At 39.2% G+C, this 22,289-nt stretch overlaps 1 protein-coding gene across 4 annotated transcripts in view; it reads right to left on the reverse strand.

Annotated features, from left to right (window-relative positions):
- Positions 1-879: 879 nt before the first annotated feature.
- Positions 880-22,289, reverse strand: part of pwwp2b (PWWP domain containing 2B) — a 34,394-nt gene continuing 12,984 nt past the window's right edge. The window contains exons 2-4 of one of the 4 annotated variants that reach the window (XR_009827263.1): positions 15,517-17,242; positions 2,342-2,514; positions 882-2,256 (exon numbers count right to left, since the gene is read on the reverse strand). Coding sequence is in view for 2 of the 4 variants with exons in the window: in XM_062058784.1 (XP_061914768.1) it covers positions 15,517-17,242 (1,726 nt within the window). In the remaining 2 variants the exon portion in view is untranslated. Of the gene's footprint in view, positions 2,515-15,516; positions 17,243-22,289 lie in introns of all 4 variants that reach the window. The other 3 variants (XR_009827264.1, XM_062058784.1, XM_062058783.1) reach the window with 3 other exon arrangements.

Raw genomic sequence — 22,289 nt, forward strand, 5'->3', positions numbered from 1 at the left:
TAATGCACTGTTATAATGGCCGTAGATTTTACAGTAAAAAAAAACAAAAAAACTGGCAACTCAGACGCCAGAACTTTATGGGCAAAAATAAAAGTGCTAGTTATGAGATTTACCTAAATGCACTGTAGAAACAGCAATTGTAGGCTACAAAAATGGCAGCTCACTCGCCAGAATTTTTCCGTAAAAATAAGTTTTTCCACTTCCAACGACAACCGTAGTTTTTTAGCGCAGAGACTGGCAACTCAGTTGTCACAAGTGTACCATTTAGCGTACACCGTAAAAACCACCGTAGATTTTACGGTAAAAAAAACTGCCGCCTCAAACGCCAAATTTTACTCTGAACATAACAATGGTACCGTTTTTCCATTTGCAGCAATTCTGTGTTAAAAAACCCCCCAGTAAATTTTATGGTAATCTTCTGGCAACAGAGCTACCAGTTTTTAACTGTAAAATCTACAGATTATGTTTTTAACTCAGTTTAGCTCATTAATATTTATTGGCACAATTATTGATGTTTATGCATATGTTCAGTAAAATATTGCCACAGCAATGTATGACATTAACAGGAAGTGAAAATGAAAGAAGTCCTTTAAACCAGTGATTCTCAAACTTTGGTACATGTACCAATCTCCATCTAGTGGTACACCAAATAAGCTCTTTATTAAAGTACAATGTTTTATTTACCTACATTCAAACACAGTGTTACTGTTCAAACCGTGTGTAATGTTATAGTGGCCAAAAACATATTTACTTGTTAAAAAAATTAATGTTTTAATGGATACCTAGGCCTACTGCGCTACTGTATTTTAATGTTGGTCGTGATGGTGGTACTTGGAGAGCTAAGTGTTTTCTGAGGTGGTACTTGGTGAAAAGTTTGGGAACCACTGCGTTCAAAAATTTTTTTTTCATTAATGGAAAATTGGTGAAACATTTCCCAACATGTGATAACGCTGATTTAGTCAAAGTAATCAATTCACAACATCGCTGATATTGCTTGTATATTTTATTTTATGTACACGTAAAAAACAAAAACAAAAAAGAAAACAAAGTAGCCAATAACATTGACCAATATGGGCAACAGTTGATAGCCGTGTTGCACACACATGGGAAAATCCTCACACGCGTTTCCCCTTTTGGGCGTACATACATTTAGAATCTGTGTAAGGCTGCCTGGAAAACGAGCCGGGCTTGATGGCAGTCAAAGCGCAGAGAACCAGAATGGTCGTCATCTGCTCCCCTTGGAAAAAAAACTCAACAAAAAAAGTCCCTCATTCTTCCGCCTTAATCACAAGCTAAGCGTTTGTGGCCAAGCGGATATTAGCCAGGCTGCTTGTCCGAGGGCGACTGTGTGCAGTTCTTAGATACAGGCTGGCCTGTGCTCTACACCAGTGGTCTCTGCTCCTGCCCCTCTCCCTTATTCAAACAGTGCGCCTTTCAACACAAAAGCTCACTAAAGGTCAGCGCTTCAGTTTGCTTTGCCGAATGACTCGATAACCGCGGGCTATGAGCAGTTGACTTCACAGTATTCTTCCAGCATGTTCTGTTGTTCTTCCAAAGTCGACCGTAAAGCTTGAACTGATACTGCATAGGGAAGGTTTACACGCATTTCACCCAGGTTTGTCCAGTAGGAAATGTCACATGTGGGGTTTTTGTAGTGTGGTAGACGAGCTGAGAAAGAAACACACCCATGTGAGAATACAGTGTACGCAACCATCCAAAAAACGTTAGTCATATCTCCAAGGCCGTTGGATAGTCAACCACAAATGATTTCCTAGCTCCCCTGCTGCCTATCAGGGCTGTAGCTCACAATAATAGTGTTTCTGACAGTGAGCTTACAGCAGGCCACCGAGGTACAGATAAAGTGCTTTTTCTTAATGCTTTAAATAATTACAAGTGACGGGAAAAGAAGAGTGAGAAAGGGGCCGACGCCTCTCAAGTTCCAAATGAAATGTAGGAGAGACATACAATGACTGAACATCAGTATCAACATGCACAAGGGGAACACTGGTCACTAGAAGAGCAGGTTACTACCACTCACTGGATGGAGCTGTTCACATTTTATAAACGTAGGTCTGTGGGCGCGGGGGGGGGGGTTGGGGCGAACAAAAAGGGTAAGACTTTTTTAAACCCTTCCATCAAACTGTGCCGAATGACAGCAGCACACTGGGAAGTTCAGAGACAAAAGTGGATTCTAAAACAATAAGAGAATAAATACATTCTGGTTCTTGTAGTGTTGGTCCATTCTAGCCACTCCTTCTAGAAAATTAAACAAGGAGGAACAGTCACAGCATACCATGGGGTGCATGGCCTTTTTTCTTTTTTTTTGCTCCCTTGTCCTCACCTTGGCAGCCATTTTACATCAGCCTTGTGAACAAGAAATGAAAGAAGGGGGGGACAGCATATAAATAGTAGCCCAGGCAACCACACGTATTCCCTCCTGGGTCTTGATGACCGGGGTCTGAGAATTCACGAAAGAAGAAAAACCTTTGCGACCTCCTTTCTGCACCCAGCCTCCTACAGAAGACAAAAGACAAGCAAAAACACAAAGTAAAGACAACGAGCAAACAAGACAGGTTTAATTGTTGCTTTGAGAGTTTCAACACAGATGGTCACCATGTTTGTCATCACTGATTGCACTTACAGTATTCAGTTTATAATAGGAACTACCATTATCTTCATTTATGGAATGTTTCCTCTCAGCAGTAGAGTTCAGCACGGTACAGTTTGGAACACTAAACTTAGGGATGGCCATAACCGATTGTTGGGGATCTTCTGATTGTGTGGAAATTATGAATTGTGTCTTTAAAGTGAGGTAAATGGGAGTGTTCCTTCAGTCTCCAACAACAATCAATACAACCGATTGATAATGCTTACCAATAACTTACTTCTGAAGAAACTAGTGAGTTTTACTTGGAATATGGAGAGGTTTACTTCGTTTAAACGCATTTAATGTGTAAGTGTTAAAAACGGGTTGCAAAAAATATCAATGAAAAATATATCTCTGTGTATGAATGTCAATTATTCACCAAAATAAAGGTACACAACACAGTAAAGGATGCGTTTTACAAACAGTGTTTGTCCTGTTTCAGAGGTGACAAATCTCTGTCACCCAGACAGACAGTGTGCTTTAGTTTGGGATTAGGGATGTAACGATATGAAAATGTTTTTTTTTTTTTTTAAACTAGCATGGTTATCATTATCACAGGGTTGTTGCATTTGCTCATAAAATCTGTATGTATATATTTGAAAAATAAATAAAACAAACAATATATTTTCCTTTTCAGAAAAAATACTAAATAATGTTTTGGCTTCTTAAGAGTAATGTTATTGTTATTTGAGTGTTTTAATGTATTCATAGTGTACTGTAGTGTTGTAACGATACCAATATTTTGGTACCAATACTAAAATTATTTCGATACTTTCGGTACTTTTCCAAATAAAGGGACCACAAAAAAATTGCATTTTTGGCTTTATTTTAACAAACATTTTTAGGGTACATTAAACATGTTTCTTATTGCAGTTAAGTCCATCCATCCATTTTCTACTGCTTGTCCCTTTTGGGGTCGCGGGGGTGCTGGAGCCTATCTCAGCTGCATTCAGGCGGAAGGCGGGGTACACCCTGGACAAGTCGCCACCTCATCACAGGGCCAACACAGATGGACAACATTCACACTCACACACTAGGGCCAATTTAGTGTTTTGATTGATTGATTGAAACTTTTATTAGTAGATTGCACAGTTCAGTACATATTTTGTACAATTGACCACTAAATGGTAACACCCAAATAAGTTTTTCAACTTGTTTAAGTCGGGGGTCCACGTAAAACAATTCATGTTGCCAATCAACCTATCCCCAAGTGCATGTTTTTGGTTAAGTCCTTAAACAAAAATAGTGAACATACGTGTCTTTTATTAGTAAGTAAACAAACAAAGGCTCCTAATTAGTCTGCTGACATATGAAGTAACATATTGCATCATTTATCATTGTATTATTTTGTCAACATTATTAAGGACAAGTGGTAGAAACGGAATTATTAATCTACTTGTTCATTTACTGTTAATATCTGCTTACTTTCTCTTTAAACATGTTCTATCTACACTTCTGTTAAAATGTAATAATCACTTTTTCTACTGTTGTTGATATTTTACAATAGTTTTGGATGATACCACAAATTTGGGTATCAATCTAATACCAAGTAGTTACAGGATCATACATTGGTCATATTCAAAGTCCTCATGTGTCCAGGGACATATTTCCTGAGTTTATAAACATAATATACATTTTTTAAAAACAAAAGATGTTGTGATGCCAAAAAATACCGACATAATCATAGTAGTATCAACTAGATACGTGCTTGTACTTGATATCATTACAGTGGATGTTAGGTGTAGATCCACCCATGGCGTTTGTTTACATTTTGATGCCGCGAGCTTGATTGATTGATACTTTTATTAGTAGATTGCACAGTACAGTACATATTCCGTACAATTAACCACTAAATGGTAACACTCAAATAAGTTTTTCAACTTGTTTAAGTCTTGGTCCACGTTTATCAATTCATGGTAGCTACGATGTGTAGTGAAGCATGTTTAGCTATTCCTCGTCCTGCAAGGATGATAATTGTAAGAAACACTAGCCGCTAGCCATGTCTTAAAGCACCTCTTCCTGAGGGCGTTTCAGTGTTATAACTTCACCTTTATCGTTAGTTTTTAAAGCAAAATGTGTCCGTTCTCCCTTTTCTGTCTACACACTGTGTCTGCTTTTAAGTACTCTGTGATTCTGTGCTACCGAACGTTCTCGTCTGCTCGTAAACCAGCAATGTCACGACGTGACTTCGACGCGGGACCGGTACGTTTCAGAGACAGTATAGTACCGAAAATGATTCATTATTATTGCGGTACTATACTAATACCGGTATACCGTACAACCCTAGTGTACTGTTTAAATTTGTAAAAGATTTTAAGAGTGTTTTTAAGTGATCAAGACAAAACAAGCCACCACGATTTTCAGTCAGTCAGGAATTTTACCGCACATTATCATTACTGTTGGTGATCGAAAAATTATTAGTTGGGGTGCTGAAGAAAGAAAAAAATCATATACGCAACGCAATTCTTATTTATTCTGCTTCTAAATAGGTGGATCATTTTCAAGAATCAAAAAAAAAACTTTAGATTTTTTAAGAATCAATCAAGTGTTTTTAGGTCATCTCTGCAGTTACTTACAGCTTGTATATATTTCATACGTCAGCAGCCAAGAGGAGCTCTTGTAACCTGTAACCCGTTTTGAAATAGTTTTATTATATTTTTTCTACTATATAATTTATTGAAATAATCTGTTTGGATTCTGAATCAAATTGAATTGCGAGTTATTGCATGATTCACACTCCTCATGTTTAGTAGTTCATGGTGGGTAAGTACAGTATTTATGAAGACTACTTTGATATTAAACCCCCATGAATCATGAATCTATCTATCTATCTATCCATCCATCCTATCCAATCCAACCTCATTTGGGGCTTTCACACTCACATACATAATTTAGAGCAGTGGTGTCCAAACTATGGCCCGCAGGACAAGTGTGGCCTGTTGAAGTCACTTGAAGTTATGTGTTATTGTTCAGTCTGTTTATTCAACGCAAACTAAAGTGTTATTTTGGTCCAAATGATTGTTAGTACGTCACAATGAACGCTCTGCTGTGTGGCGAAAAAAAGCGGTGTAACGTGTGTATTTGTGTCTCTGTGTGTGAGAAAGTTTGAGAAACAAACATAACTTTGTTTCATCAGACAACATTAACCCATCGGTCAAACAGACCGATGTGTATAAATATTAGACCCATTTAGCTGCAGCAATGGGTTAGGCATTGAAACCTTTCCAACAAATTCTGTTGAGTCCCATTGAGCATTAATGGACATACGCTAACAGTTTTTAGATTATTCACACACATTATCGCATTGTGGCAGTTTCCACGGGAGTGCATTGTCCCAGTGCAGCGCAGTACACTCCTTCTAAGTCATTGGAAAGTAGTGATGGGTTGATGAGGCCTCATGAAGCGTTTCGACACATTGCAAAACTGTATTGATACTGTGTCGATACTGTGTCACTAAATACTGACATCTGCTGGACATTAAAAATCCCTACAGGCAACCTATGGACCGACTCAACTGACACTGATTTTATGACCTAGTATATACAATAATATAAACCAAGTCATTGTATTTCATTTAGGATTATTTCATATCTTCATTTAAATAAAAATATATTTTTATCTTTTTTAGATACAGTCAATAAATAATGTGAACATGTATCGTGACTAGGATGGTAGAAGGTGGGGATTGAACCCCAGTAACCAGCAACCCTCCGATTGCTGGCACGGCCAGTCTACCAACTTCGCCACACCGTCATCCCTGTACCTTTCTCTAGTAACAGTAGTGATGGGTCCGGCAACACCGATGCATCTGCGCATGCGTAGAGCTCATAGAGCGAAATCCTGTGTCGGTGCGCGTACCGCTTTTAGAAAGTAACATGACCGATCATGAGCTGCTTTGGTCACGTGACCGATACGCGAACCGTATCGCACTGACGCCTCCTCTGTGCCCTGTGAGCAATGTTCCCTCTAAGGTGCGCGCCTGCGCAATTGCGCAGTTCTCAAGCGTCCTCCGCGCACACTGTGCGCCGCACAGCAAATATGTGCCGCGCACCAAATCAAACCCATTTGAATTCTAAACAAAATAAACACATTTATACTGTGTAATTTTGAAATGCAACTTTGAGTGACAGTGACAACAAGCGGCCCTAACGGTGTTCGTCAACAACACGCATTGCGCCGCTTCCTAATAAACACAGTTTGGCGCGCAGGCGTCAGTGCGATACAGTTCGCGTATCGGTCACGTGACCGGAACAGCTCACGAGCGGTCACGTGACCAGAACAGCTCATGAGCGGTCACGTGACCAAAACAGCTCGTGTTCGGTCACGTGACTTTCTAAAAGCGATACGCGCACCGACACAGGGTATCGCTCTATGAGCTTGACGCATGCGCCGATGCATCGGTGTTGCCGGACCCATCACTATTGGAAAGGTTAGTTAAAATTTGGAGATCATGTGAGGATTTTCCAGTAAAAACATCTCTTTTATCCAAACATCCATAAATTTGCAAGGATCCAATGTACAACTTTATGGGAAGAGGTCGCACAAAAACATGGGGGAGGTTGAAGCATCAAAGAACTTAGTTAATCTTCACTTAAAGCAGTGGAAAGCTCCTGAATCCACTGTGGGTGGTAGTGTAGCCAAAAATTGTACTCAAGGTGACTCTTCCTGTTTTATCGACAATTTATTCGCCCTCTGCAGCACTCATTTTAGTGTCTCTTCTCACTCTGCACAGAATCAAACGCGGGACAACAAGATGGCGCAACTAAACGTGATAGTTGATACTGTTACCTGATTGGCTGTTAGTGTCTCACTCCCACTAATCAGTGATCCCGTTTTGCTCGGTTACCAAAGAGTGCCTTTGTTCATGCAACCAACCGTCCTTCGAAACTTCCCGTTTCTTCCGACAAAGAAAAAAATATATACACTACCGTTCAAAAGTTTGGGGTCACATTGAAATGTCCTTATTTTTGAAGGAAAAGCACTGTACTTTTCAATGGAGATAACTTTAAACTAGTCTTAACTTTAAAGAAATACACTCTATACATTGCTAATGTGGTAAATGACTATTCTAGCTGCAAATGTCTGGTTTTTGGTGCAATATCTACATAGGTGTATAGAGGCCCATTTCCAGCAACTATCACTCCAGTGTTCTAATGGTACAATGTGTTTGCTCATTGGCTCAGAAGGCTAATTGATGATTAGAAAACCCTTGTGCAATCATGTTCACACATCTGAAAACAGTTTATAGCTCGTTACAGAAGCTACACAACTGACCTTCCTTTGAGCAGATTGAGTTTCTGGAGCATCACATTTGTGGGGTCAATTAAACGCTCAAAATGGCCAGAAAAAGAGAACTTTCATCTGAAACTCGACAGTCTATTCTTGTTCTTAGAAATGAAGGCTATTCCACAAAATTGTTTGGGTGACCCCAAACTTTTGAACGGTAGTGTATATATATATATATATATATTTCCAATGTTTTATTAATCACATTTTTATTGATATTCATTATGTGTCTATCACGATATATATTGATATTGTTTTATCGCCCAGCCCTAGTTTAAATGACACTCGTGTTTATTGTGATCGTCAAAGACATACAAAAAAATATCTATTTTGGTCAACTTTTTGACTGCAGTGAATTATTTTCAATTACCGGTTTACAAGTCAATGACATTGCCAAAATTGTTGTATAAATGGACATTTAATTCTTACATCACTAAATAAAGTGTGAATAACGATGTTGTGGATGATTTGAATCAATAAGATCAATGGTTTCTTGAAGTTCTTTGATCTATGTGGTGTATTATTTTTGGTCTACTGACTAACGAAACATTCAAATTATTTTACGCCGAATTAATTTCACGGTGTAAATATAACTTAAGCTAGACGGTGGGGTTATTGTTATATTTTTTCCTTTGAATTATATTACTGTCACACTGCAGCATGTGTGACGTCATGACATTATGTCTGAATTCGAGTCAGATTGTGTTCACAGTAGAGTTCGCATTTTATGTAATGTGAAAGACTACATAAAAAGATCAGATTTAAAAAAAAAAATTGGAATTGGACATCCTACTCTGCAGTGTGAACGTAGCCGAAAAATGTTACGGTGAGAAAGTTGCAAACAGTACCTTTAAGTAAATGTACTGCGTTACTACTCACTTCTGGTGGCAATAAAGTACAAAATCCACAGGGATGAGTCAGCGTAATAAAAACTGTGATGTAAAGATATTAAAATCCATACAGAGGTGCTGACTTATAACATTAGCAACTAGCACTAACTACTTTAACACCAAATGTCAAGGTAACTGTTAAAGTAGCATTTTACTGATTTGACAGTGATTAACTTTTGACATGTGTGTCAATGTTAAGAAATTTTATGTGAGACGGATCTACGTTCAATTTCTCATTTTCAAAAAAAGAAAAAGTAAAATAAAAGTTAGGAGTGATTACGAAGTGTATTGCATTATATACATTGGCACCTCAACTTTAGAAATACCCCAACTTATAGTAAGTGTATTTTGTGATACAAGCTGCCTCTAAACTTTTTATTAAGTTGAGAGCATAAATTTGAGGTATGAGTTTTTGAGTTATGAGCATGGTCGTGAAACCAATTGAGCTCGTAACTTGATGTACCCCTGCTATACAGTGATTAACTTTTTAATAATGTTAATTAAAACTGCCAGTAAAGTTAAACGGTTTTATGATGGCAATGGACTCTAGAAACGATCAAATCATATTAGTTTTCTTTTGAAAAAATTATTTTGAAAGCAAAACAATTTGGAGGTCGACCAACATCAGAGAACAAATTGTGTTCCACTGTATGTTCGATTTACACTATACAATGGTACCTCGATTTTTGTTTGTGAGCTGTTACAAAAGTTCCAACGAAAACCGAAGCAAAATTTTCCATCAGAAATAATGTGAATCTAATTCATTTGTTCCAGACACCCAAAACACCATTTTAAAGATAACTATAATTTTACATGCAGCAAATGTTAAATACATATATTATTAAAGACTCTAATTGGCAGAGATGGCGATATGCGCAGAGGGAGGAGGGAAGAGTTGAAGGCCTTGTTCACACGGCAGGTCAATTCCTATTTATCTTTCCATATGAAACCTGTATCCCATTTTTTTCATGTTGATGTGAACAGTGCAATTCCAAATTTTTTAAATCCTACTCAGGCCTCCTTTGTATATGGAAATAAAACAGATACGTATGTATCGCTCACCCGAATAATAAGTAATAAAAAGCGATAAGCGTTATTTCATAATTATTCGTCAATATAGACTGTTGCTAAATAGTTGACAGCAGAGGTCAAAGCAAATGCCCCACAAACTGCACAAGCCAGAATGCTTGCCCTCTTTCTTCTTAATCTTCTACGTGCAATATTTTGGTTCATAAAATTCTTGAAATTGCCACAAATGCGCCAGGACTGAGACCTACTCGAATTGGAGCCATGTTTACTTCTGTCAACACTGCAGCGTGTGTGACGTCATGACATCATGTCTGCATGCCAGTCAGATTGTGTTCACCTTAGACATCGCGTGTTTATGTAATGTGAATGACTACATAAAAATATAATTTTCCACCAAAAAATAAGAATTGTACATCCTACTCCACATTGTGAAAGTAGCCGAAATGAATAGTGTTTCACACCTTCTTCATCAAAGTGCTGACATTACATCTTTCTTTGGCCCCCCGGGGGTTTTATTTTGTAGTCATTGTCAGTTAACAAAAAAGCACAAGGACTGAGTGGCCAACATGTCGGATTTTTTGCTTGAGCACTCGATTCCACGGAGTTATACGCAGGCTCGGAATGCAACGATAAGTGGTATTAATGATAACCACGGGAAAACTCCTGACAGTTAGTATTACCGTTTTAAATTGAAATTATCAAAAAAAACGTGATTGATAACTGCACTTTGATAAACTAAGACTGAATGGTGACAGCTTGCTGGCTTTAATGCTAACATAAAAACAAGTGACATTGAGGTCTTTCTCCATTAGGAGACGACACACCTCAATCTAAATTTATATAAACACATTGCTGTCTGCAACTAAGCTATTTAATTGTGCACATTGAACCTACAAGATGTGCTCTCTGAGCAGTGCACATAGGGATCATTCTATATACTACAATACGAAACGGAGTGTTTACGGTGTGTTCAAGGGCCGCTCAAAAGCGTAGAACGCCACGTCTGCCAGAAATAACAGATTTTGTTACACAATTATCACGCGTGTATGCTGTCTGACCCTTGATCCATTCTACAGTGTGGGAAAATGTAGTTGCGTTCCGTTCCTGTTAAGCCACGAGCGGGGTTAAATAGCGAGCAGAAATGGAAAATCAAAATGGTCCATTATGGAAAGCCCAGGTCCAAAGCCATGGCAAGTCGTTCCCCCGACAACTCAAAACTATTTTACTCAACGATCGCCGTGAGCCGTCATCACAAATCAGCAAATGCCTGCTGGCACACTTGCACTCAGAAGGGTGGAGCTTCACTTCCGTGTTTGGATTACAGTTTACTGCATTGATAACACGAAATGTAGATTCTTACTGCAACTGGTTTTGTAAAATGCAATAAAAAGCTCAGCAGAAAGGAAAACCGCTAGGCAGAAAGTTTAGAGTCACTACTTTAACAAAGACTTTCACGTCTTCAAAACATGTCTTCTTAAACCAATCACACACTTGCAGCTTCACAGAAGAAGCAATATGCGTCACATTTGGTCTAACTCCACTAACAAAATGAAAACATTTCTTACATAACGATCATGGATAGTCAAAGATGTTTTGTAATGTAATCTGTGATATACATAAATACGAGTACATCAGTTGAGGAATATGGGGAGGTGGGGGATTCTGGCAGGCTGAACTATTGTGTATATTCTTTGACAACATGTTCTGGTAGATAGTCCTCAATTAAAGAATGTTTAGCAGACTGAATATTTCACTTAATTAATAAATAGAGAAGGTAAAGACATGCAGTGATATGAATACCATTAACTTGTAAACCAAGTAATGTACAAAATATCAGAAGCATTTATTCAGGTAAAAAAAATATCACAGATTACATTCCCAAACATCTTTGACAATCAAAGCATGATCGTAACAGTCCACATTTTGTGTTGTTAACGTGTGAAACTGGTATTTAAACATGGAAGTGTAGCTCCTTTTCTCTAAATGCAAGTGTTCTTACAGCAGGAATACAGAATACAAATTCTGTATTCTGTAGGAACACAAATTCTGTCCATCCATCCATCCATTTACTACCGCTTGTCCCTTTCGGGGTCGCGGGGGGCGCTGGAGCCTATCTCAGCTGCATTCGGGCGGAAGGCGGGGTACACCCTGGACAAGTCGCCACCTCATCACAGGGCCAACACAGAAAGACAAATTTCAAAAATTCCTACAAAATACAAAATCTCGCAAAACACCAACACACTGCAGGTAATTTTCTTATTGTTTATGTCTATCTTGTGTTGAGCTGTTTAAAAAAGTATATTGTTTAAAAAAACTAACATTTAATTAAAACTAAATGTCCAGTCATGGTCTGAAAAACTTAAAAATGATCCATCCAGGGTGCACTTAATAATGATGAACAAAATATATGTCATTAATTGTGATTCATTTTGAGTTCACTTTGAACAAAATGTGATTAATCGCATTAATATTTTAAATAACTTGAAGGCCCGAAAAAAAAACAACATTCAAATCAGTGGGTTTTCTAACAGTGTGACAATTTTTTTTTGTTATTTGAACAAATAACTTGATCAAAAATGTTTTGTGTGTGCATAAGGACTTTTTGAGCACATTCAACAATATCGCAATGTTAACGTGATCATTTTGGTCAAGATAAGCGTGATATGAAATGTTCATATCGTTACATTCCCAACACAGGCAAATGATCTAGATTGTTACGCGTAATGTAATTGTGCGTAATTGTAATTGTCACGCATGATAACTAAGTCGAAATATGAAAACGGGGGGAAAATGTTTGCAACATTTTTCATCAAAAACCAAATAATACAAAAAGTGGGGCATACAAAAACTAAGGGTACCGCTCCGGCTGGGCGATAAAACGATAAGTATATATCGCAATACACACATAATCGATAAAAATTCCGTTCGAAAAAACATTACGATAATTTTTTCGTCTTTATCGGAAGAAATCAGACATTGCTAAGCAAAGTTGGTTGCCTTAACAAAAGAACTCGCTCTCTGATAATCAAGCAACCCAGAAAGTGATCACTGATCAGTGGGAGTGACATGCCAACAGCCAATTTGGTAACAGTATCAACTATTAGGTTTGGTTGCGCCATCTTGTTGTCTCGCAGTGGATTATTTGCATGGAGCTAGAAGAGACACTAAAAATGAGTGCCGCGATAGGGATGGATACTAAATCCAGTACTTTTTTGGCACAGACCAAAACCAGCCGGTCGTACCGGGCACTGTTTCACATAAATCCAACGGTGCCATATCATAGTACCTGAGTTGTGCGTGACGACACACTTGTTTGCCGACTCTATTTGCACTACAGCACTTGGCAATCTCTCCAGCAGCACTGGCAGTGGGCTCAGCCAAACTAATTTTAGATAATGTTGCAATTTTCAATGCCAACAAGGAAATTGACCCAAAAACGCTCCAACAAAAATGAAGTAGACTCCAGTTTTCACAAAAATGTGCTAGCTTGATGCTAATATACCGTATTTTTCGGATTATAAATCGCTCCGGCCGAAAATGCATAATAAAGAAGGAAAAAAACATATATACCGTACGTCGCACTCGAGTATATGTCGCATTTTTGGGGGAAATTTATTAGATAAAATCCAACACCAAGAATAGACATTTGAAAGGCAATTTAAAATAAATAAAGAATAGTGAACAACAGGCTGAATAAGTGTACGTTATATGACGCATAAATAACCAACTGAGAACGTGCCTGGTATGTTTACGTAACATATTATGGTAAGAGTCATTCAAATAACTATAACATATAGAACATGCTATACATTTACCAAACAATCTGTCACTCCTGATTGCTAAATCCGATGAAATCTTCTTCCTCGTTGTCGCTCCTGGTATGCGCCGCTAGCGTCCATTCTTTCTGCTGCTCGATCGCCGTTCTCTGCTGCATATTTCACTACGTCCAGTTTGTACACTGCAGTATATGATTTCCTTTTCGGTGCCATTTTTGTTCAGCCCTTCTCAGTTTTTTTTTTAAATGAACCATTTTAATAGCTACGGCAGTAGCATATAGCATATAGCAGTTAGCATCCCATGACCCACAATGCACTTCTGCCATGACCCTCCCCCGCCGAATTCTTATTGGTTGACGTGTGTGTGACGATTGCTGACATTTGCTTCGTCTCTTCCGTGAATTAGATAAATAATATTATTTGATATTTTACGGTAATGTGTTAATAATTTCACACATAAGTCGCTCCGGAGTATATGTCACACCCACGGCCAAACCATGAAAAAAACTGCGACTTATAATCCGAAAATACGGTACATTGGGTTTGCTGCTAGCATTAGCGATTCCAATACCTCAAAATTTCGTAATGAAAACTACAACTAAGATGAACGTTACAATCAAGCTGCTGGTAGTACAATACTTGCAGTATTAACACTTTTTAGGGCCCAACAAAAAACACAAACTATTCATCACAGCTATTTAACGTCTTGGACTTGCAACTTAATACTTGCAAATGATAATAATAAAACAACATATAACAACTGGACAGACGTTATCATATTTAGCTAATTTTTAAATGTTGCAATAAAAAAATTACATTTTATTACCATATAACTAATATATTTTAAACACACACAAAAGTACCAAAAATTGGTATTGTTGAGTAACCGGTATTGAAATTGGTACCGTTATGGTTGAAATGTGAACCATCTCTATGCTACATGAAGCGAAGAATTGTCGATAAAACAGGAAATGTCCCCTCATCTTTATGGCAGTTTTTTAAATTTTTTAATGTGGTCTATAAACTATGCAAGGTGCTTGTCCCTACCAACACCGGTAATACCACCATCTTTGCCGCGCTTGCTCTTGAGCACAGCCATAACTTCCTGGCACGAAACCTGCTGAAAATAGTTGTCGGGTTTCTCTGATTGCATTTTCACACTTTGCACTATTTTGTTACACTTCATTTAGCATTTCTTGCATATTCCTTATTTTTGCACCTTAAGTTTAGGAGGTTATTGTTAAGTGTTAAATGTCATTTTAGAATATTGTTTACATTGACTGACTTAGTGTTTTCCATGGTTGCATTGACATTTCCTTATGCCTTGATAGCAGAGGAGAATATAATCAGAGAAAGGTTGCATTTTAAACAAAAATGTTTTTTAATTTTACAGATTTTTCTCCTGGTCCTTATTTTCGATAGGTCATTAAAAATACCAACAATTATCGATATCAACCGATATAAAACACATATTGTGATATAGTTTCCCGCCATATTGCCCAGCCCAAGGTCCCACTGTACTGTACTTATAATTGTTGCTGACAAAGATGTCAGCTCATGTAGCCAACACAGAAAGTCCTTTTTAAAATGGCAATAATCAATGCCTAAAAATAAATGCTTAAAAATGTTTTAAAATACTCCCCTATGTCCTTAATTAATTCACAAATTTTTAGAGGTAATAATGGATCATTTACGACATGTATTCTGCTTTGGGCAACATAGTCCAGCATTCCACCTATATTTTCACAGCATCCTGCAAAAGACTCAACATAGTATTTTTCAAATAAATTATTTCCCAAAGTTTAACATTATGGTTATAAAAACAGTCAAAGATTAAAATGGTCTTGCGTGGAAAGTTGAAGTGACCACACATAATGTAACAACTAACCTATGTGTCGCCATGGGAAAGTAGTGACGTAATCTCTGGGCTCATGTGTCCAACAGCCTTGGCTGCCTCCAGGATGGCTCTGCGGTACATCCCTTTCTTTTTACGATTGAAACGGGACCTGAAGAGCTCTCTGAAGGGTGAAAGTTTGGCAACAGAAAGTTGGGATGTTGTAGGAGAACCAAACCATGCCACCTTTGCCTGGGGCCACTGGGCCTCCGAAGTGGCAGTCTCCTCCTTGCGGGTGCCGCTGATACTGAGGACACGTGCAGGCCACCAGGGGAAGCCATGGATTTTTCCCCACACAATGTCCCCCACCGCCACAGCGTGACCCTCTTCTGTCACACACTTTGTCATGCTGCGGGTGTGTAGCCGCACTGTGAGTGGGGGAACAGTCTTGCAATCGTCCCGTGATGGTAGTGAAGATGAGGTTACAGATAGATCCTCGCCAGGTGCCAAATCACACAGCTCTGGTGACGTGCCATCAGAACTGAAAGACTTGGATTCATCCAAGCTGTCACTGCTGCAAACTGACAGACTGGAGGAATCTGCTTTTCGCTTACGGAAATTGATGAGAAGGGTAAGGTCATTGTGGCCGTGTTCCGCCTCCTCTCCAGAACTCGCTGACCACAACTCCAGGGAGTTTTTGCCTTCCCCAGAGTCTTCAGAGTGGGCGAGGCAGGGTGCTGTTGCCCTTGGGCTTCGTCTCCTGGGATCTCCTACAAGTTCTGCCTCATATTCGACCACGCTCTCATTGCGCTGCCTCGGTGGGTGTTTCAAGCGGATCTTTGGAGATGGCAAATCCTGACAAACGGTGGTGAAAGGTCTCGTCAGTTTGAGTTTGGGAATGGATACAGTAAGACCGGACCGTCTAGCATCTAAAATGTGTCTTTGCTCCTTGGTAGGATTAGATGGAATCTTGCCGTTTGCAGTTAAGCCATTCTGCACTAGTTGCTTGGGACAGAATGGTTTTACTGAACCATGGACTCGCGAGGGGATCTTCATGACCTCTCCCTTGCCCTGTGGAGTGCTGTATGAAATCTTTATGACTGGACTGTGGGGGATAACGTCACTTCCAGAGAACTTCTCCCCTTCAGATTCCCCCTTTTTATCTTTCCTGAGGCGTTTGCTGTCAATGCTAGTGCCGTTTTCCCGTCTCTTACTGTCCTTGGTTGCCACTACATCGTCTTTTTTTGAGAGCTTATTATTAGGTATATCTTTGTCATCTCCATCGTCATCGCTCTGTAGTGTATTCTCTTTTCTAGAGGTCTTGGTATTGTTTATGCCATCTTTGCTGTCCTCATCGCTATTCAAGGTATTTTTGCACTTTTCACAAAGTACCTGCCGTGGCCGCAGACGGATGGTACTGATGGCCATGCGTCCCTGCTCTCGTGTCCGCCTCTTCCTCCTTTTAATTGGTCGTGGAGGGGGCTGTGGTACCCATTGACTGTAGCTGTGGCGCACCCATAAAGGTTGGGGGAAGGGGGCTCCTTCAAAATAAGGAGGGTATGGCATTTGCCCAGCTGGCACCGGTGTTGGAACTGGACAAAGTGGTGGCGCAGCACCGTTTTCTGGGAGAGTATTTTCATCCTTTGGTCTGTGTGATGACTGGCTGGGAGATTTAAAATCTGGCTCGTCACCCTGCACTTCTGGGATTTCACAAGTTGTCTTGGATATCGGGAAGTCCACTGGTTTTGTTGTGAAATCTGGTAAACAGAACAGTCCAGTCCTAAAAGAATATAGAGAGGGGAGAAAGATCAATAACTTAATCAAGCATCTCAGTCATCCAGTAATATTTCTAGAGTAATGTAAATGGCAAATTGTCATGAATAGTTTGCCTTTTTAATGTTGTCCAAGGGCAAACAATAGAGGGCAGACTTTCAGTTTTTTTGTTTATTGAAAAGACATGTCTAAAACACGTGTCAAAGAGAACAAATCAAAGAAACAACTTTTACAACTATCAAAAGATACAAAGCAATGCCCTTCTCACTAAAACCAAGAAAATAAAGCATGTGCTTTTTGGCAGTATGTCTAAATGGTTTAAACAAAATGGCCTCCACATCTAACCCCTTCCCTTGTATTGGGCTTCCAATACTACCCAGAATGCCTGACTGTCACACACAGGTTGGCTTACAGACCAAACCTAACATTCCAAAACCTACAAAACAGTTTGATTAAATTAAGGCTGTACGGTATACCGATATATTTTAGAAAGAGGTATGTATTTGTGATAATACCGCCATAAATATAAATGTATTCCTTAATGTTTTGACACAGAAGTCTCTCTGCACATTCTGTCTGCGCCGTGTGCTGTCCCGCCTCCTCCAAGCACAGAGTTGGGCGGGGTAGAAGCCACTGCTCACTTGACATAAACTCCAGTACGAAGAGTGTGAGGCATACCTGTCAACCTTCCCTTTTTTTGCCGGGAAATCACATATTTTGTCCTCCTTTCACGGAATCTTGCCGTTCCCGTTTTTCATTTTGCGCTTAATAAATAAATAATCCTCAGCACTATTGTTGCCAGCAATCGGGTCTGTTTGACTCAAGCCTTGGCATCACTGGGGTAACACGCGTTCATGACAGCAGCGTGGCGAGTTGCTATCGACATGATTCTACCAAATCAACCCCATGAGAGAGATGGATGCACTTGAAAACGATGGAGAAGATATTTCTGCCAAAATATAAACTTTGTGAATATAGATATGTTCCTAGTTGCAACTGTATGAAAAAACAGATTTAAAAAGCTGCCAGAAATAATTAATTTGTTATATGACCTTCCTTGCCTGTCACAATTACTTTGCTCAAGAAACACTGCCACAACAAATGTACAACCACAACAAATGTACATACAATCTGAAAGGGTGTTTAACTGCAGTGGCAATATTGTGAGCGGCCACACAGCACCCTGCAGTTGGCAGATTGGTGTTCCTGGCTTAAATTTTTAAAGGAACAAATGGTCTTCTAAAAATGTTGAGTTGAAAAAACACCATTGTTAATGATTTTTTTTTTCAAGTTGCTGCTGATGTTTAAAATGTCCTCTTAAACCAGAGACTTATAAACATATTAGGGTTGTCCCGATACCAATATTTTGGTACCGGGACCAGTACCAAAATGTATTTCGATACTTTGATACTTTTCTAAATAAAGGGGACCACAAAATATGGCATTATTAGCTTTATTTGAACACAAAATCTTACGGTACATTAAACATATGTTTCTTATTGCAATCGAAGAACAATTTTGGCCTAAAATAAAATAGTGAACATACTAGACAACTTGTCTTTTAGGCAGAGGGGTTAGTGCGTCTGCCTCACAATACGAAGGTCCTGAGTAGTCGTGAGTTCAATCCTGGCCTCGGGATCTTTCTGTGTGGAGTTTGCATGTCCTCCCTGTGACTGCGTGGGTTCCCTCCGGGTACTGCGGCTTCCTCCCACCTCCAAAGACATGCACCTGGTGATAGGTTGATTGGCAACACTAAATTGGCCCTAGTGTGTGAATGTGAGTGTGAATGTTGTCTGTCTATCTGTGTTGGCCCTGCGATAATGTGGCGAGTTGTCCAGGGTGTACCCCGCCTTCCGCCCGATTGTAGCTGAGATAGGCTCCAGGCCCCCGCGACCCCGAAGGGAATAAGCTGTAGAAAATGGATGGATGGATGGATAAGCTAACAAAGGCTCCTAATTTGTCTGCTGACGTATGCAGTAAAATATTGTAATTTCACATTCTATTATTTTGTCAAAATTATAAGGGACAAGCTGTAAAAGTTGATTATTAATTTACTTGTTCATTTACTGTTAATATCGGATTATTTTTCCATTTCAACATGTTCTATCTACACTTATATTACAATGTAATAATCACTTATTCTTTTGTTGTTTGATACTTTACATTAGTTTTGGATGGTACCACAAATTTAGGTATCGATCCGATACCAAGTAGTTCCAGGATCATACAGTGGTCATATTCAAAGTCCTCATGTGTCCAGGGACGTACTTCCTGAGTTAATAATCATAATATGAATTTTTTAAACAGGAAAAAAGATTTTGTGACGATTAAAAAATATCCATGTAATCATTGCAGTATCGACTGGATACGCTCTTGTACTTGATATCATTACAGTGGATGTCAGGTGTAGACCCACCCATGGCATTTGTTTACATTAAGAAACGGCGTCATTAGTGGTGACACCAGTGAGTGTGTAGTGAAAACATATTTAGCTAATCCTCGTTCTGCAGGGATGATACTTGTAAAAAACTTACTTTATTTGTTGCCATAGTGATTTAGAAATAGCAGTCACTGTAAGCATTGACGACTGCTGCCTGTCAGCTGGTACTGCTGCGCCGATAGCGACATGCTAGCATGAATACTAGCTCCATGGACAAGAATGCAGGCAAAGTTTACTGATTCAATGTTGTCAACAAAAGTAGCACAGTTAAGCCTTTGCTAAACGGACAGCCATCGCATGCAGGACATCTAACATCTGTGGAGACCAAGTCATTCATACCACCACAGCTGATCTGTCGTACAATGCCTTTAGGAGGCACAATTACAGCCAACATAAACCAACTGTACTACACAAACAAGATCATAAAGATGCAACTACAGACTAAATGTGAATTTATTTTTGCTTTCTGGAGAACGTTGGACATCTATAAGTAATCGCAACAAGCTGGGGTCGCATTGTACCAAAAAAAAAAGATCAACATTGTCATCTGAAAAAGGTAAACAAGCTTGTTTGTTTCAAAAACTGTTTAAACTAAAGAAGAGTAAATGGTGCACTATGTTAAGTTGTTTGAGTGTGTTTACTACATTATTGATTAGTAACTGTACCTTGTTTGCAAGATTATTGCAAACTGCAAAGACTTTCAAAATGTGCACTTATTTTTTTTATTATATAACAATGGATGTCCAGCAACTTTTTGCATCTTGATGCTAAGAAAACAGAAATGCTGATTATTGGTCCTGCCAGACACCGGCACCTATTTAATAATGCCACCTTAACATTTGACAACCAAACAATTACACAAAGCGACTCGGTAAAGAATTTGGGTATTATCTTTGACCCAACTCTCTCATTTGAATCACACATTAAGAGTGTTACTAAAACATTCTTCTTTCATCTACGTAATATCGCAAAAATGTGTCCTATTTTGTGCACCACCGATGCTGAGATGATTATTCATGCATTCGTTACATCTCGTCTCGATTACTGTAACATATTATTTTCAGGTCTCCCTATGTCTAGCATTAAAAGATTACAGTTGGTACAAAATGCGTCTGCTAGACTTTTGACAAGAACAAGAAAGTTTGATCATATTACACCTATACTGGCTCACCTGCACTGGCTTCCTGTGCACTTAATATGGGACTTTAAGATTTTACTACTTACGTATAAAATATTAAACGGTCTTGCTCCATCCTATCTTGCTGATTGTATTGTACCATATGTCCCGGCCAGAAATCTGCGTTCAAAGAACTGCGGCTTATTAGTCATTCCCAGAGCCCCAAAAAAGTCTGCAGCCTATAGAGCAGACCTGGGCATTCTGCGGCCCGCATCCGGCCCTTTGTACGTCCCTGTCCGGCCCGCGTGAGGCCAATTATAAATTACAAAATACATTTTAAAAAGTATTTCGAGTGTGCAATACAACAGTGCTGCTTTTGTTTTGAAAAGCGTTATTTGTTTTACTTCCGTGTGGACGTATGCTCGTGCGCGCAGCGGCAATCACAAATACAAAATAAATAAAAAAAAACATCTTTGTCGTGCGTGCAATACAACTGCTGCTTTTATTTTGAAAAGTGTTATATGTGCGTATGTCCTGTGAGGGAAGGCGCACAGCGGTTATCCCCGAGACGCTAAAAAGAGAAAAGTTGATGACGAATGGCGTGTTTTAAAAAATACATGGACTGCCAAGTAAAGGTAAAGCCGTGTGCTTATTTGTGGTACACATGTTGCTGTTTTTAAAGAATATAGTGTAACGACCTGCTGAAGTAGATGTTGTCTTCTTGAGTTGTGTAAATGAGAAGTGAGGAGACGTGCGTGTGGAAGGAACGAGATATGTTGAGCTGTGTTAGTATAGCTTGCTCAATAAAAGTTAAAAAATTGCGTCAGACTTGCTGTGCACTTCTTCTGGACGCTACAATTGGTGTCAGAAGTAAAACTTTGCGCATACTGCGCTGCTTGTGTGCTACGTCATCGGGAGGTACGTGCCACGTGAGGAGCTCGTCGCAAATAGAGAGAGAGAGAGACAGCGTTTACAGGTGCAGCCACGCTGCTTGCCACGGGGGGAATTCCGCCCTCAATGAAGACTCCCAGGTTTGATGGCAAGGCGAACTGGGAGGCATTTCATCCCACTTGTGACATCAATTGTAGCGTCCAGAAGAAGTGCACACCAAGTCTGACGTTCTTTTTAAACTTTTATTGAGCATGCTATACTAACACAGCTCAACTTATCTCGTTCTTTCCAAAAGGAAAAACAATCCTCACTCATTTCCGCACCAGCAACGCTTCTTCCTTCGCCAATCACCTTACAGACGTGCTACGTTCACAACAAAGAGGATGCAGGATGAAGTGACAGAAATTGAAATTTTTGTATTGTAATATACATCAGGAAGTGTTGTGTAAGAAAGTGTTAAAAATAAAACCATCAAAAGCCATCTGCTTTTGTATAAAGATAAGTTAGGTTAAATGAAAATATTATTATTATCTATCTTACGGTATATCAAAAATAATTTGTGCAAAACTTAATTGAAATATTGTCGTGTGGCCCTCCAGCAGTGCT

The sequence above is a fragment of the Entelurus aequoreus genome, linkage group LG09 (genome assembly GCF_033978785.1).
Source record: "Entelurus aequoreus isolate RoL-2023_Sb linkage group LG09, RoL_Eaeq_v1.1, whole genome shotgun sequence".
Classification (NCBI taxonomy): Eukaryota; Metazoa; Chordata; class Actinopteri; order Syngnathiformes; family Syngnathidae; genus Entelurus; species Entelurus aequoreus.